This window comes from Elaeis guineensis, chromosome 15 (assembly GCF_000442705.2).
Source record: "Elaeis guineensis isolate ETL-2024a chromosome 15, EG11, whole genome shotgun sequence".
NCBI classification, from domain to species: Eukaryota; Viridiplantae; Streptophyta; class Magnoliopsida; order Arecales; family Arecaceae; genus Elaeis; species Elaeis guineensis.
The window spans coordinates 56,434,983-56,450,722 of record NC_026007.2 but is presented as its reverse complement, the minus strand read 5'-3'; the positions used below and the strand labels follow the sequence as shown (position 1 = coordinate 56,450,722).

General features: G+C 36.9%; 1 protein-coding gene across 1 annotated transcript; it reads left to right on the top strand.

The window, feature by feature from the left end:
- The first annotated feature begins 5,159 nt into the window (after positions 1–5,159).
- Positions 5,160–15,718, top strand: LOC105058021 (protein RBL). Its single transcript, XM_010940783.4, has 5 exons — positions 5,160–5,763; positions 5,921–6,019; positions 13,946–15,036; positions 15,109–15,367; positions 15,466–15,718. The coding sequence occupies exons 1-5, from the start codon at positions 5,745–5,747 to the stop codon at positions 15,687–15,689; spliced, it is 1,692 nt and encodes a 563-aa protein (XP_010939085.1). The 5' UTR covers positions 5,160–5,744; the 3' UTR covers positions 15,690–15,718.
- The last annotated feature ends 22 nt before the right edge of the window (positions 15,719–15,740 follow it).

The following is a 15,740-nucleotide window of genomic DNA, read 5'->3' as shown; positions in this document are numbered from 1 at the left end:
TTTCTCATATCTGGCAGTACTGTCTCATAATAGTCATGAAACAGTGTGAAAGGATATACTACCCCAAACTCCGGCACCTTGCTCTAGTTGGTTTACAGACACGCTTCTGTAAAGCATAATTTTTCAATAACTTATCTACATGTTTTGTAGTATTTCCATGTATCATATGCCTTCACTTTAAATTTTATGTTGAATGATTTCTTGGTTTTCTCTAAGCTGGTTTTTAGTACCTTATAATCAAACGAGATCAGTCCTTATATTTGATGCTCATTTAATCAAATGATAGATTTTGAAATGCTTTCTTGGTGAAGGATGTAATTCTATATAGTTACTAATTGTGATCAAGAATATATGAATCTATTCCCAAATAGATGACATATAACTCTTTTGCTGCTCACCATGTATCACCAGTAGAATTCAGCATGTGCCAGGCATGTGACTGGGAGGAAAAAGTGGCATGGATTAATGGGGATATCAGAGTCATATGACCTTGCATGGATGACGAGGGTTAAGAATTTATAATCTTGTAGGGAAAAAAGGATAGTGTAGGAATTATAATAGAAGTGGGGCCAAAAAAGAGGTGGAGTCAGACCTCAAGAGTTTCTATTGTAATGGTAGAGATAAAATGGAACAAAATTAAGGACCTGGCAGAGGCCATGCAGATACTGAGCCTACTTTTCCAGAAATACACTATAAGACATCATGTTTTACTAGCAATATTAAAGAAATGGTTATGTAGAAATAATGTTCTTATTTCCATAATATTGGTAGCCAGAGGAAAGTTCATAAACAAACATTCTAACCACATTCAGGTGACATCCTTTCAAATAATCAGAGTTTATAATAATTTATAATGATCATGATGCTTAATGATATGTACCAGAAATCTTGATGAACAGTGTGAGAAATGTCACATTAGGGCAAGTGCAGTATTTGTACCAATGGTTAAATGCTGCAAAATCAAAATTTGATGCATGCGCCCCATGTAGATATGAGGAGTCCCCAGTAATTTGAGGCTTAGATACATGTCAGTGTTAGGAAAGAGGAGGGGACCGGAAGACTTGATAATATCTTTTCTGAATGGAAGAAGACTTGATAAGATCATGGATGGAATTTTTATCCTTCGCTATTAGTGAATTGCTGACAACAAAGCTATTTTCAAATAATTGAAGCCAGTCTTTGTTGGTTATAATTATGAGCAGTCATATTAAATACCATTTTCTTTAGTTGCTTGAAGTGATTTGCCTACAGGTAATTGGCTTTGGATGACTATTTAATATGTACCACGGTCTACTCATTCTCATACTATATCTGGAAATTGGTATAAGAACTAAATAATATAATGGTGTAGTTTCATTAAATAATTTCTTCAAATTCTTGTATGTTATAGGTCTGTTTCTTGTTTATCGCAGCTGCCTTGCATCGTGGAATCATAGCTCATGAGCACTAATTCCAGCAATATTATTTCCACCAGAATAATTGCTACTGTGATAGTGTATTTTGCTCTCTCTCTCTCTCTCTCTCTCTCTCTCTCTCTCGCTCGTAAACATAGTATATTTTGCTTTTCACAAGTAGGATAACAAAATCTCACCAGAGATGTTCTCATATATTTTCTGCAATTTGTTCTCTGTAGGTAGTAACGTGGATTTTTGTGTTGTTTCTGATAATTATCAATGGTTACCTGTTGCTTAATTTCTTCTCTGCTGAGATTCATGGCCTGTTGCTTGGGTCTTTTGTTTGCACAGTTTTTGCGGTACATGTGGCTTTTGTCATTTATCTCATCTTGCATGATAGTGCTTTATATTCTCTGCTTGGCTTAGCAGTCCAGAAGAATTCCTCAAGCTCCAGCAACTGATCAGAAAAGGTTTATCGCTATCTGCTACATTGCTAGGCAAACACTTTGAGATGATGTTATGGTGAAACTGCATGGCTTAGGAGGGTTGTTACCCATTTGGTTTCCAATAACTAACCATCTCAAACTCTCATCATCACAGTTAAGTTGTATTAAATAAGACTACCACATGCCCCTGTGATGGATATCGCATCCTTACAAGCTACTCTTCTGGGCTGTACATGAGGCACCTCCATAGGAAGGCTATCTTTAGCAACTCCTTTTCTGGTTGCACTCCACAGAAAATTAGTTATTCTCCTCCCAAAGGTGTTCATGTCCAATGACGCAAGAGTTTATTATTATTATTATTATTTGGTAGAAGAGAGTTTTTTATTCATAGATGGAAAATAATATCAGATCAAGTGAATTGTCTGATGTATGATACAGTAATATTAAAACAACAGCATAAAACATTGTTAATTTTGTTATGTTATCATTTCTTTTTTTCCCATTGAAACCTTCTCTTTTGTCTAAGCCTGGACTTAGCTACTCCATTTTTGACCTTGTGTATGGTTAATAACTTTGTAGATTTGCAGTCCTTGTAAACTCGATTTTGCCCAGTATTTTTTCCATTAGTGCTTTCAAGTGTAGTATGTTCTACACTGATGATTGGTGTTTCATGTCTGCTCTTATTGCATGAGCTGATAAGCATCATATCCCTCTGAGTTTATCTTAAATGGTTCAACTGATAGGCATAATTTATACTTGAGTCTCTTATCTACTTGCACTTTTCTTGGCCTTGTGCCTGGTCTACAGTTACTTATGACTACTTTCTTATCCAACAAAGTGATGTCGTATCATAAATATTTCTGTCCTTGTTACTATTTGTCTCAACCATCAAAGCTTTAACAAAGGTGGCCAAATTTTGCAAAGCTAATGAAATCTAGCTCCAACATACAGGAAAGGCAGCCTGGTTTTATTTTTTGCAAACGATATGCACAAACAAGCGGAGGAAAGGCTAGGTTCCTCCAGCGAGAATGTTTTCTTTTTTAATGACTTGAATGGGGCTGTAATGGCAGCTCTTGAATCACTTCTAGAGCACATTTTACCATTGACTTTAATTTTTCAGCATATGATTGAAGAACTAATAGTCTTGTCTTGCTACTTTTCTAGTTTTTTACTCGAAAGCTTCCCAAACCAACGTAGTAAAAAAGATCATTTGACAAGTGTCAAAGTAAAATCTACTGCTGGAAGTTCTATCCATATGGAGGGGAGCGGATCATGGGTGGATGCTATTTGCACTTGGGAATTTTGTTCCCAATGGTATTATTTGCAACTTACCCATGAGGAACCTGATTGTGAATTTTGCTTGAGCTGTTGTTCAGAAGGAGTTATTTTGATTTCTTTAGCACTATATAATCTTTCCATTGCATAACCAATATTGGATGAAAAATCCCACATGGATCATCATGTACTTCCCTATTTTAAACTAGCATCCTTGCTTTGCTAAGAATTTAAATTTTGTCAAATTCAACTGCAGACACTACAAACGACCTATGGTTAATCTCAAAACGGCCTGTACTGCAGTGTCCTTAGTTACACATGGGCTCTAGGTGTGTCTTTAATCCCACATCAATTATATGCAAAGAAAATCTTGTGAATTTATATAGGGCTAAGGAACCCAAATAACAATTTTTGACCTATCTCTTTGGATGATGTTCTTAGTTGTTACAATTCTTCTTGTCTTAAAATAAATTATGTAATACTGAATTTTGTTCCAAGGTAATGCCAGGTTAGATCACAGAAAACTTTGCTGTGGGCCAATTGCAAGCATCTAAACCATAGCAGGATCACTAGTGAGGTAAATTCTACTGTGGAAGTGTCACCGTAATGCACGTGAGAGAAGGTACCTTCATCAACAGCACAAAGCAGCGACAACACTGGTGAGCTAAAACCTACTATAGCTATACATAAACTTCATTCTCAGTGGTGAGGTAAAACTTGCCAGAACTGCATGGAATTGATCATGTATGTGAGATAAAAATACCTCCATCAACAAAAACAATTGCAGCAGCACTGGTGAGATAAAATCTACCAAAACTATACAGAATTGATCATAGGAACTTGATTCTTGGCATGGAAAATAGAGAGTGCAAGTGTCAGCACAATATATATGAGAGAAGTACCTCCATCAGCAAAAACCATAGGGGGATTGATCAGAGAAACCGGCTCAAAAAATGCCAGAACTCTACAGTACTGGCTCAACGCCAGAACTATGCAGAATTGATCGCAGAAACTTGATCCTTGGCAGGATCATTGAAAATATCTTACAGAAAAACTGGCAAAAAAAAAAAAAAAAAAGCTGAAAAAGAATAATTACTCGACCGAAAAATTACCAGAAAATCTTGCTGGTAGAAAAGTCATTGCAAATGAAAGATGCATAGCGAATATGTCATCACAATACATATTAAAGAAAGTACCTACGTACATCAATGAAAACCACAGCAATGGCACTGGCGAGCTAAAAGCTTTTCTTCCCCCTTGGTGACTTACATAAACATACAAGCATCTTGCAACCTCATTATCCTCTCTTGGCAAACAACGTATTCAAACTTGAACCACGGTAATTCAGCACTGTAAGCACTATGATCACAATATGTTCAGGTCCTTGACATTTCCTTTTTCATGGATTAGTATTTGCACCAGTACCATCACCTTAGAATTGAATTGAACTTTGTAGCTTTTAATATGTGGAGGCTAGCATACTAATCTCATTTAGTAAGGCACCTCTAGCTACCTATCAGCCATAGAAACCATCTGCATGCATCAACAAGCAAACTGAACCCTCTTGCCATATGATCCATCACCATGCTTTCAAGATGTTGAGGTTGCCTCTTGGAAGTGATTTGCTTCTAGTCTGAAACTTATTGCCACGGTGTTGGCCGCGACGGCGGGTAACTTTTTGGATTTGCAGATTAGGGTGGCCATGAACCACAACATGAATCATGAGTACACCAAAGAGTACCAAACTGAAAGAATTAGAAAGAAAGGTTGTAGATGGCCTTCATCCTTCTTGTCCAACTTAGGGCAACAAAACAAATTCACAACCAATTTATCCTGCCATACTACCTGCCAGGTCCACAGAAATGTGGAAGATTGTCATAAGTTAACCAATCAATCCTCCACTTGAAAGCATAAGAGAGTGTCTTCAAAGGACATGAGAACTCCCTCTTCAAAGGACATGAAAACAATTAAGTATAAGAAATCTGAAGACCAAATCTACTCCATGATGTCTATGGAGGACCCCATTTGTGCCTCAAAGATGGGCGTGAGGCCAAATTCTGGCCATCAGATTGAGCGGACTCTGCCCAAGCGCCAGAGATTGAACGGCTCTGATGGGTGATGTTTCTGTCTGTGTCCATGCTAAAACCTTTTTAGCCTCCTGGAAGGCGGGTGCCAAGAAGGATTACCAAGTGCTGTTCTCATCTTTTTAGCGGCCGAAGCTAGGGTTGTCTTTTTAATTTCCTACTTAAATCCCGGCATTCGAGGAGTTCGAAACGGAGTCGGAATTAGGGCTTCCTTCGTTATATTTGGGAATTCGAAACCAAGCTGAACTGGGATTGGGACTCGAGGCTTTCGTCCGCCCCTCCTTGGGGGAAGAAAGATCTTGCGGTCTCGATTTCTTATCCTGCGTGCGATCTTGAATCCTTTTGCTTCGCGCGATTGGAGAGGCGGCGGCCGAAGGCCGACGGCGCCGGAGATTTCTCAGTCTGTGTTGATTTAAATCTGTCTGTCTCTGTTTGCGTCTGCATCTGCGCGCCTGTGTGCTTCGATTCTGGTGGAGCTAATGCGGTAGAAAGCCTTGTTTGGGGCGGAATCTTTTAGCTCAGAGTAGCTCCGGAGGACGAAAACCATGAATGTCCCAATTATTGGTAGGATTTTGTTTCTTTCTTTTCTCCTATTTGACAATCCATGGTGAAATTTTTCTTTTTTTTTTCCTTCTTTGTTGTGTGTTCATTTGGACGGATTTGGGAAAAGAAGTAACCTTTCTCTCCTTCGTTTGGGCTTTTGGGGTTTGGGTGGGTGAAGATCCGTTGCAGGGGGATTTCCCGGAAGTGATAGAGGAGTATTTGCAGCATGGGAACATGAAATGTATCGCCTTCAATCGCAGAGGAACTCTTCTTGCTGGTAACTCCCTCGTTCGCTCTCTTTTTTCCTTTCCTAGTTGCTCAACGTTATCTTCTTCCCCTTCTGAATTGAAAGTTGATGGAAGGAATACATTTTGATCTATCGGGCTGAGTCCTGGAGGAACACATGGACAATGCTGGGCCTTTCCTGGAAGACAAGAAATTTTTTTTTTGACATATAATTTTAAAGAACACGGAATCCCTTCCTTTGCATGAGAATATGGAACTCTATACCTTGGTAGCTTTCGGACTGGTGCTCTAGTTTTCGTAGAGAAAAATCTTGTGCAAGCAATATTATGGATGTTTTCCTGTTGTTTTGGTCAGTTAGAAGCTGCAAAAAGAGAGCGTGTACCAACTGGTAGAATTGGTAAGAGTATCTTGCGTTGATACAAGAGACCTGGGTTCAACCCTCCTGTATCCTGATATTTGGCCAGATTTCCACCTGTCCTAGTTAGAGTGAAAAATGTGAAACAGAGGTGGTTGGTAGAAGAACAGCATTGCTGTGATCAAATATGCCTTACTCCCATCACCATCCATTTTGGGGTTGTAGTTGCCAGGGTTGGCAACCTAAGCCCTTTCCAACATTAAGCAAAATGGTGCTAAACATGGTAAGTAGAGAGCTGTATCTTAGTTGTTGGTAGGAAATCTATATTATAAAAGTTCATGTAGTGGTAGAGTCTCTTTTAGCTGTCTTTTGTTAAGATTCGAGAGGTCAATTTGATGTTCGTTCATGAGCCTGAGGAGTAGAAAGGTAAGAAAAAAAATAAGTTTTTATTAGGGCAAACATTTAAGCCACCTTATTGTCACAATTTATTGTCTTGCTTCTAGTTTCATTTTCTTCTGCTGCCAACCATTAGGCCATTAGATGTCATATTGACACATGCTCATCAATATCATATTGTTAGGCTGCTGATCAATGCCGTTTGGTGGTGTTGAAAACTTGTATGCACTTATTAATTTGCTAGTGATTTGGCTATGGCCTTGAGAGTGATGATTCAGAACTATCTGTGCTTTATGCAAGCCATATAAAGAAAGTTTGCTTGAGGTATAATGATAAGTACACATGTCATTTTTGTAAATAAAGACATGTTTCCTCCAGGTGGATAAACATCTTATGCAGTATATTCAGATATAGTTCAGTTGGCATTATGGAAAAAGGCTAGGGAGCAACACATTGAAGTTGTTGAAGACTTATTCTGAGGTAGCAACAAGTGCCAAGTAGTTGTGCTGAGTTAACTGAATTTCTAGTCATGATGGCCTTGCACCAACAATAGCATTAGCTAGTTGCAAATGATGTTTCTATTCATATTTATGAAGATGCATAATGGTCTATGGTCTTTATAAAAGATAAAATATTAATTAGTAGTAAGACAACAAGGCTGCATTGTAAATTGGAGTTATGGAGGAACCAATTATACGATAGGGGCCTATAAATAACTAGAAAAGAAGCTGAGTATGTAGAATATTTATCAATGAAAAAGGAAAGGAAAAATGATGTCAGAATCAGAATTTATGGCTGAGCAATACCATAGTGTGAAGACTAGAATTTGGTGCATGAAGTGAAGAACTGCATTTAAGATGCTGTGTAAACAATACATCGGTATGGAAGTAAAGGAAAAAATTGACAAAAGGCAATAAGCTGGCAACATTCTATAGTCCAAACTTCAAAGGTTAGGAAATGAAAAAGGCTCAAGCTTGCAAGATGAAAGTGGAAGAGCTGAGAATATTGAGATGATTTTGTGGTAAAACTAGGAATGACACTGAGAAATGAATATGTTGGAGGAGGCATATGTGCTGAACTTCAGACAATACAAAAAATCAGATGAAATGGTATGGACAAGTGAATTTGGTTAAAAGATGCTTCAAAAGGAGAGATGTGCTCAATTTGGTGTTGCATTTTGGAAGGATGGGAAGGCCCAACTTAACATGGATACAAGTTGCACAAAACTATTTGGAAAAGCTTCTAGTGATGATGGAGGTAGACTTTGATGGGATTAATTAAAAAAAAAAAAAAAGAATTCACGAAACTGGTTATAAATTGGTGGGAGGGGAGATCTGATGTTTCTGGTTTCAATACAATTACCAGTTTCTTGAAATGCATATGTATTTAATTGTTTGGTGATGGCTACTTGTTTTCTTGGAACGTCTATCATTCCGTTGTTTGCATTTCCTATGAAAAATAACAAAGGTCGACATCATCATAAAAAGAATGCTTTTTTTATGACTCTATTATTATATAAATATTGCATCACTGATTTATAAAGTTAGAAAGCAATAAGCTAACAAATTTGCACCTTAAAAAGAGGAGGGTTTCTAATGTAAGAAATCAACCTTTTGGTTTTATGGAATTATGTTGCCAAAAGCTACATCAGAATTCATGAAACCATGTATCTTAGGATCATGCTAAGTTACAGAGTGGAATCTCTGCCTGACAATGTCTGAAAATTATGTTTTTGTGTCATCTGTTATATTCATTAGAATGATGTGATGCTATTGTAGTACTTGGTTATCATAGTTCTGTATCTTAAATGTTCCATTTTCCTAAATCACAGTGCTTCAGGTCTTGTTTTATTTACAAGTTTGCAATTTTATATGACATTTCTGAGATTAAAATGGATATTCTTCGTAGAAAAGTTAATATCAACTTGTTCTGCATGCTACCAACAAAAATAAAAGATGCTTGTATTCATAACATTTAATTGAAGTTCAAGATCTTTTCTTTTCCAAATTATGGTTTTCATCAATCATTAGTAATGCTATCTCAAGATGACAGAGTAATTTATGAAATTACTAGTGGCACCCATTCTTTAATTCCACTTAGTGAAATTCTTTTAGGAAGGAACGATGGAGGACACACATTACCTTTATGGTATTACTTCACTGAGATCTTGCAGATTCCTTTAAGCAACATTTATGTGCATTCTAGTTTTCACAAAGGTCACAGCAGTTACTAGGCACAGTGTGTGGAAGGAACTTGGCATGTTTTGACCTAGTATTCCTCCTGATGTGGTGATATCCAGAGCCTTTTTACCATTTGATTAAAAACGAAGAGATTCTGGGAAACTTCTCATGTTAAAGCCTACCTTTGAAATATGGATGTTAAACTCAAATTTCAATATTGATTGTTGTGAGATAATTTTTGTGACCTGATAACTACAGCCAAAGTTAGTGATTTAATACCGAGCAATTTATTACAATGTAAATGGACACTGACAAGTATCCTTTCTTGTATTTTTTATTGATTTCATGAAGCAATATTTGCTTGGCATTGCTAAATAGGAACCTAGATAGTCTGTTCACTTAAGACTTCTATTTGAACGTCAAAAGTATTTTGTTCCAGTCTAGCTTTTTGTAGAATATACTGAGATTAACATCTAATGGACATTCAAACCAGTTATTTTGTTATTCCTATTTGGTGGAAGCAATTATGTTGCCCTCTGTAGAGTTCAGAATGCTCGGAGAACGTCAGGATGCAATACTCTTCTAGTGAACCTAAAAATTGTCTACATGAATGGTTAATGCACAAAGAATGTCTTGTGAGTATAGGTGAAGCACTACCTTCTCAAGAATTGCACGTTATCTCTTTGTATGAAAAATGCAAAAAAACTGATTAATCCTTCTCATAGTAAATGAATATACTGAAAACTACTATGAATTAAATACGTATACTAACTTTCATTGTTATTTTAGCTTTCATCAAGATGAAGATAACTTTGCCTGTTAAATACTTATGTTACTACCCCCCTCCTCTTCCTACCCTTTTTTGTGGTCTTGCATGTGCTTGCGTAGATGAATGTGGCCCCTAGCTGCACTGATCCGGGTAGCCCCAATTGGTACCAATATTCAGCAGAGCTCGTAGCCTCCTGTGTAGACCCAGAGTCCTGCATGCAGCCCAGGTGTTATGAAGGTTGGGCTGAGATAGGTGGTTCGGGTGGAAAAAGTGGGTCAAGGGAGCATAATTTCATCTTGGTAGGACAGGTCAAGTGTGATTTAAAAGCTGATTTGGCCTTAATCTTTCATCCCAAGGCTCAAATAAAATATGGAGACAGGAATTAACAAGGAGAGGAGTGTGGGGTAAATGCTGACTTTTGGTTGTGAACGATGAACTAGATCAAGTGGCAGCAGTGGAATCCAATAACAGCTTATTGCAATGAGGGACTTTATTTATGATTTTTTCAGATCTAATTTCTCCTCTCGCCCTCCTCTTTCACTTCCTCTTCTTCTCATTCTCGGAGCCTTCCTGCCTCCTATTCCTTGTCCCCTTCCTCCATCACCATGGCCACTCCTTTGCCTTATCCTTATCCTTGGCGTCTGCATCTTCCCTCTCTCCTTATTCTTAAATTTACCTATTTTTTTTTGAAGATTCTACATATTCTATATATATGTTTGTGGAACTTTATATTTTAATTTCTTTTCCCCAAATATGAGCCACCTTGATGCCCATCTCATCATCTGAGTATTGCATAGTTGATATTAAGTATGCATGTCTCTTGCATAATGAACATTCCAGCCAGTTTTTTAGAACCTCAACAAATAATTGTCTTAGATTAGTGAACGAAATTGTAACTGTCTTTAAGGTACAAGAGGTTAAAAAGTGAATGAATTTACAGCAAAGAACATGAAGGGCCACTCATGCTAGTTGAGTAGTCACAACAATTTTTTTTTTATATATATTTATGATTAAATTTAGAAACATGTGGAACTAATACTAGTGAAAATATTTAACAAATATGAATAAGCTGATTTTTAATTTAGTTTATGTCTTCATTGTGACAGTGTTGACTTCATGCTTGAATGCATGATGTTTATCAAGATATTTATAATTTCTTTTATCCATAACTAGACTAAGAAATAATCCGACAAAAAATCCTCGAACCTAATGTTTGTTATTTTTGTTTTCATAAATAAATTAATCAAAAGTCATTTATGTTTCATAAGGACAGTTTCTTGATGTTTTATATTCGAGGATTTGATCTTTGACTGATAGGATGCGGGTTATTGTTTGTTTATGATTTGAAATAGTTTTGAAGGGACAATGTCATTGATTTGTCATACTATGGATCAATCATGATAATCTTGTTATGGAAGGACTTAAGTTAACAATAAATCGTATTTGTGGGGCCTTCCATGAGTTAACAACTTGTCTATGGAGATGAATTATTAGGTGCCCTCACTGGTTGGTCGTTCCTGGTTTCTTGAGTAAGGACAGGCATATTTGTGGGGGGACAAATAGCAAGAACAATCTGATATTATGAGTTTCTTGTTGTGTGCATAATTGCTGGCCTTATACTTATGGGAGCTTCACATATAAACTTTCAAAAGAGTCTCTTAAGCAATGGGGCTTTAACTTGCAGCATTATATTATCAATCATTGCCCCAAAAAGATAGAACCTCTCCCTTCACAATTGATGTTGTAGTGAATGCAAGTTTTTCTTTGCAAGAAGCTTCTTTGCTTCAGGATCTCATGATTACTCCATCTTATGTCATCCTTTGTAGCTAGAAGGCCCATATATTCTCTATTAGTTGAAGGAATGACTTATGGCTCCTCAGTGTTGTGGACCTGAGGGAAAAGTTCCAGCTCTCCAACTAAAATGCATTAAAGAAACACTAACAGAGGAGCATAATCTTTTTTTGTGATGGTTGTCATGCCATGATTCTTGCAACTAATGGACCGAATAATTGGTCTGATAGTACACTCGTAGCCTGGGAGTTGGCATAGATGGATTATCAATAAATGAACCAGATTATTGGTGTTTACGCTGTTTTATTCTCTCAATATTATATACTTGTCAGCTCCTTATATTCTCTTTATGTATGGTTATATCGATATCATACCAATGTGGATATTCAAATATTGTATGTAGCAATTTGTTATAAATCTAAAGCTTACAATAATTGCTAATTGGTTGGCCCCTTATCTAGTTATGCTTTTGTTTATCACATTACCTCATGGATAGTGCATGATGTCCCAGTTCATCCATTCCAAATTAATTGTCAAATTCGTTTATGATAGTGTTTTGAAATTTAAGCACTCTGCTTTTTGTACTCTTCATATATGCTTCTCTACCATATTTAGCTGATGTAATTGAGTTATTTGTGTTAATATCAGCCACCATCGTTCTACCACTCTAGTTTCCCGACTTCTTTAGTATTTCAGATAAGGGGCTTCCAAGCAACTTTGCTTCTCTTTTTTTGGACTCGTTTGGTTTGCAAGAAGAACTTTTCTTCCCAAGAAGTAATTTTCAAGGAAGTTACTTCATGAGATGTTATTTCCTGGGAATAGGATTTTGGCATGTTTGGTTGACTATAGGAAAGTGACTTATGGGAAAGTAGCTTATGTTTGATTGAGCATCTGTTTTCCTGAAAATATTATATAAAATACCTATTATACCCTTAATAGATATGAGATCATATCTTTTTGCTCCTAAAATTTATATAAATATTAATATTATATTTATATTAATATATTATAATATAATATTAGATCATAATAATTTATTATGTTAATATAATACTAATATATATATTAATATAAATATAAATATTAATATTATAAATTTATTAATATAGATATAAATATAATATTAAATATAATATTATATTAATATAAATGTTATATTAATATTAATAAACATATTATTATTAGCGTAAATATTAAAATAAAATTAAAATATAATAAATATTATAATATTAATATTAATATTATATTATGTTCATATAAATATTATGATAATATGAATATAATATTATATCACTATTCAATATTTTATCCTAATCATCTATTAATACTTTGCAAAATTGTAGTAGTGGATCTTAAAAGGGTATTTTTGGAGAGAAAAAAGCATCATCAATTTTCATTCCATGGGAAGTACCAAAACCCACCGCCTCTATAAGTTTCCATTTTTCATGAAATATGGAAAGTGTATTCCCATGGGAAGAGATTTTTTCACTCTCTCTCATCTTAAAACTCCAACTAAACAAGGAGCCCTCTCTTCACTTCCTAGGAACCACCTCTTCCCTCTGCTTCCCGTGAACCAAACGAGTCCTTAGAATAGGTGTAATAATGTTGCACAAGGTCAACTTATTCGAGTGCATCATTTGTGCACATCTTACTGACCCTTTCTGCATCTGCATGTGCTTATGTCTAGATATGATCTCCTAGCTGAGGTGGAGGGCTACATGAATTGACTACATCACCTTCATTTCATCCAACATTTGTTCTTCTTGCCCTAAAAAAGATTGTCCTTGGACTTGACTACTATGAGCACAACATGTTAAATAAATATTTGTGACAAAATATGGTCCAATTTCCATCGACTAGCCCCAGAGACAGTGTTGTTGAACCTCATGACAAGATCTAGAAGGGAACCTTTAACTCTCGACCTTACACACTAGAAGAAATAAATCTGAAACAAATTAAGGGAAATACATTCTCTCTCTCTCTCTCTCTCTCCCCTCTGCTTCAATTGATTGCCATATTGTGAGTGTACAATTAGGGCTATCATATATATTGATATTTTCATGTAAAAATCAAGAATTTTATAAAAGTTCTAGTTGATGGTTTGAGTTAGACCTTTAGATACCTTTGTATTGAGACACTATTTTAAATGCTGTATATTTCTGTGAGTATCAGTTGTCTGGATATTTTTATGCCTATGTTGGTTGTGAAATATTTCACCTGGTTTTGGTTATCCTTCAATTTATCTGAACTAAAGTAAACGGGTTAGCCAGATTGGGCCCTTGAGCTATTGTTTCCAATGTCTGCTATCTTGTGCTTTATAGTTATTCCGCATCATGTTCCTGTTTCTTTCATTTTAATATCCAAAATTTTACCTGCTTATCTATGGAAAGTTCTGTAGTTCTTTGTTACGTTTATTATTTGTTCTTACGCTTTCTGATTAGAAACTGAATTGTTTATGTTGTTCAGCTGGTTGTGCTGATGGGAGCTGTGTCATATGGGATTTTGAAACTAGGGGAGTTGCTAAGGAGCTTCGGGACAAAGACTGTATTGCCCCTATAACTAGTGTCTGCTGGTCCAAGTATGGTCACCATATACTAGCTTCTGCTACTGACAAGTCATTAACACTTTGGAATGTTGTTAATGGGGAGAAGATGGCTCGTGTGACTCTGCAGCAAACTACTCTTCATGCACGTCTCCATCCAGGGTCTTCTACTCCATCAGTCTGCCTGGCTTGTCCCCTCTCTTCTGCACCTATTCTTGTTGATTTGAACACTGGCAGCTCCACTGTTCTGCCTGTTTCAGTGTCAGATGCTGGAAATGGCACTACTGCTCCCCATCCGCGCAATAAATTTTCCGATGGTTCTCCACCCTTCACTCCCACTGCAGCAACTTTTAATAAGTATGGGGATCTAATATATGTTGGGAACTCCAAAGGTGAGATTCTCATAGTAGACTCCAAGAACATACGGGTACATGCAATAATTCCTATTTCTGGGGGTTCTGTAGTCAAGGATATCGTGTTTAGTAGGAGTGGACAGTATCTGCTCACAAATTCAAATGACCGAGTCATTAGAGTCTATGAAAACCTTCTTCCTCAGAAATTTGCAGCAAATGAACTTGAAGCAATGAGCAGCAATGATCATGAATTTCAAGGGATTGAGAAGTTGAAAGTAGATGGATCTAAGTGCCTGCTCCTATTTCGGGAGTTTCAGGATGCAGTGACAAAGATACAATGGAAGGCTCCATGTTTCAGTGGTGACGGTGAGTGGGTTATTGGTGCTTCTGCCAGCAAAGGGGAGCATAAATTATACATATGGGACAGGGCTGGGTATCTTGTGAAGATCCTAGAAGGACCTAAAGAGGCTCTTATAGACCTTGCCTGGCATCCTGTTCGCCCTTTGGTGGTCTCAGTTTCTGTTGCTGGTTTGGTGTATATTTGGGCCAAAGACTACACTGAAAACTGGAGCGCATTTGCTCCTGACTTCAAGGAACTCGAGGAGAATGAAGAATACGTCGAAAGAGAGGATGAATTTGACTTGATGCCTGAATCGGAGAAGGTAAGAATAACTTTCCCAACTTGGTGCGAATCTTCTAAGATGTCTGAGGTTATCTAACATGCTTATTGGCAGGCGAAAGATTTGGACATCAATCAAGATGAGGAAGTTGACATTGTGACCATGGAGAAAGATTCAGCTTTTAGTGATTCTGAAGCATCACAGGAGGAGCTGTGTTTCTTGCCTGCTATCCCTTTGCCAGATGTTCCTGAACAAGACAAATGCCTTGGAAGCTCATCAAAGTTGGAGGATAGCAATCATTCTGGCTCCCCATTTTCAATTGAAGCAGCACAGGATGGTCAGGCTATACTTCCTGCTTCAAGTCCATTGGAAGGTAATGCCCTTAGGAAAATTATCTAACTATTTCAAACATGTAATGGAACCTATTTTTTCTCAGAATCTATTAGTCTAAATGGGATTGTTCTTTTGCAGTTGTGGGCAATTCTACTGCAGAAGAGGCGGTGGAGACCTCGAGCTTAAAGAGGAAGAGGAAGCCATCAGTGAAGGGGATGGAGTTGCAGGCGGAGAAGGGCCGGAAACCGTCCACAAAAATCAAGCCATCGGGCAAATCCTCAAAATCCAAAAATAAACATGGGGATGGGCTTGACACAAATGGCTCTGTACTCGAGGATGATGTAACTGATGATTACCTATAGACAATTCTAATTGATTCCTTCCTTATTTATTTCTGGCATCTCTTGTTTGTG

What these genes read in the sequence shown, in the direction of transcription:
- LOC105058021 (XM_010940783.4), top strand. An exon ending in CAGAGGAACTCTTCTTGCTG is followed by an intron (nt 6,020 to 13,945) that starts GTAACTCCCTCG and finishes TATGTTGTTCAG; the next exon opens with CTGGTTGTGCTGATGGGAGC. An exon ending in TGATGCCTGAATCGGAGAAG is followed by an intron (nt 15,037 to 15,108) that starts GTAAGAATAACT and finishes GCTTATTGGCAG; the next exon opens with GCGAAAGATTTGGACATCAA.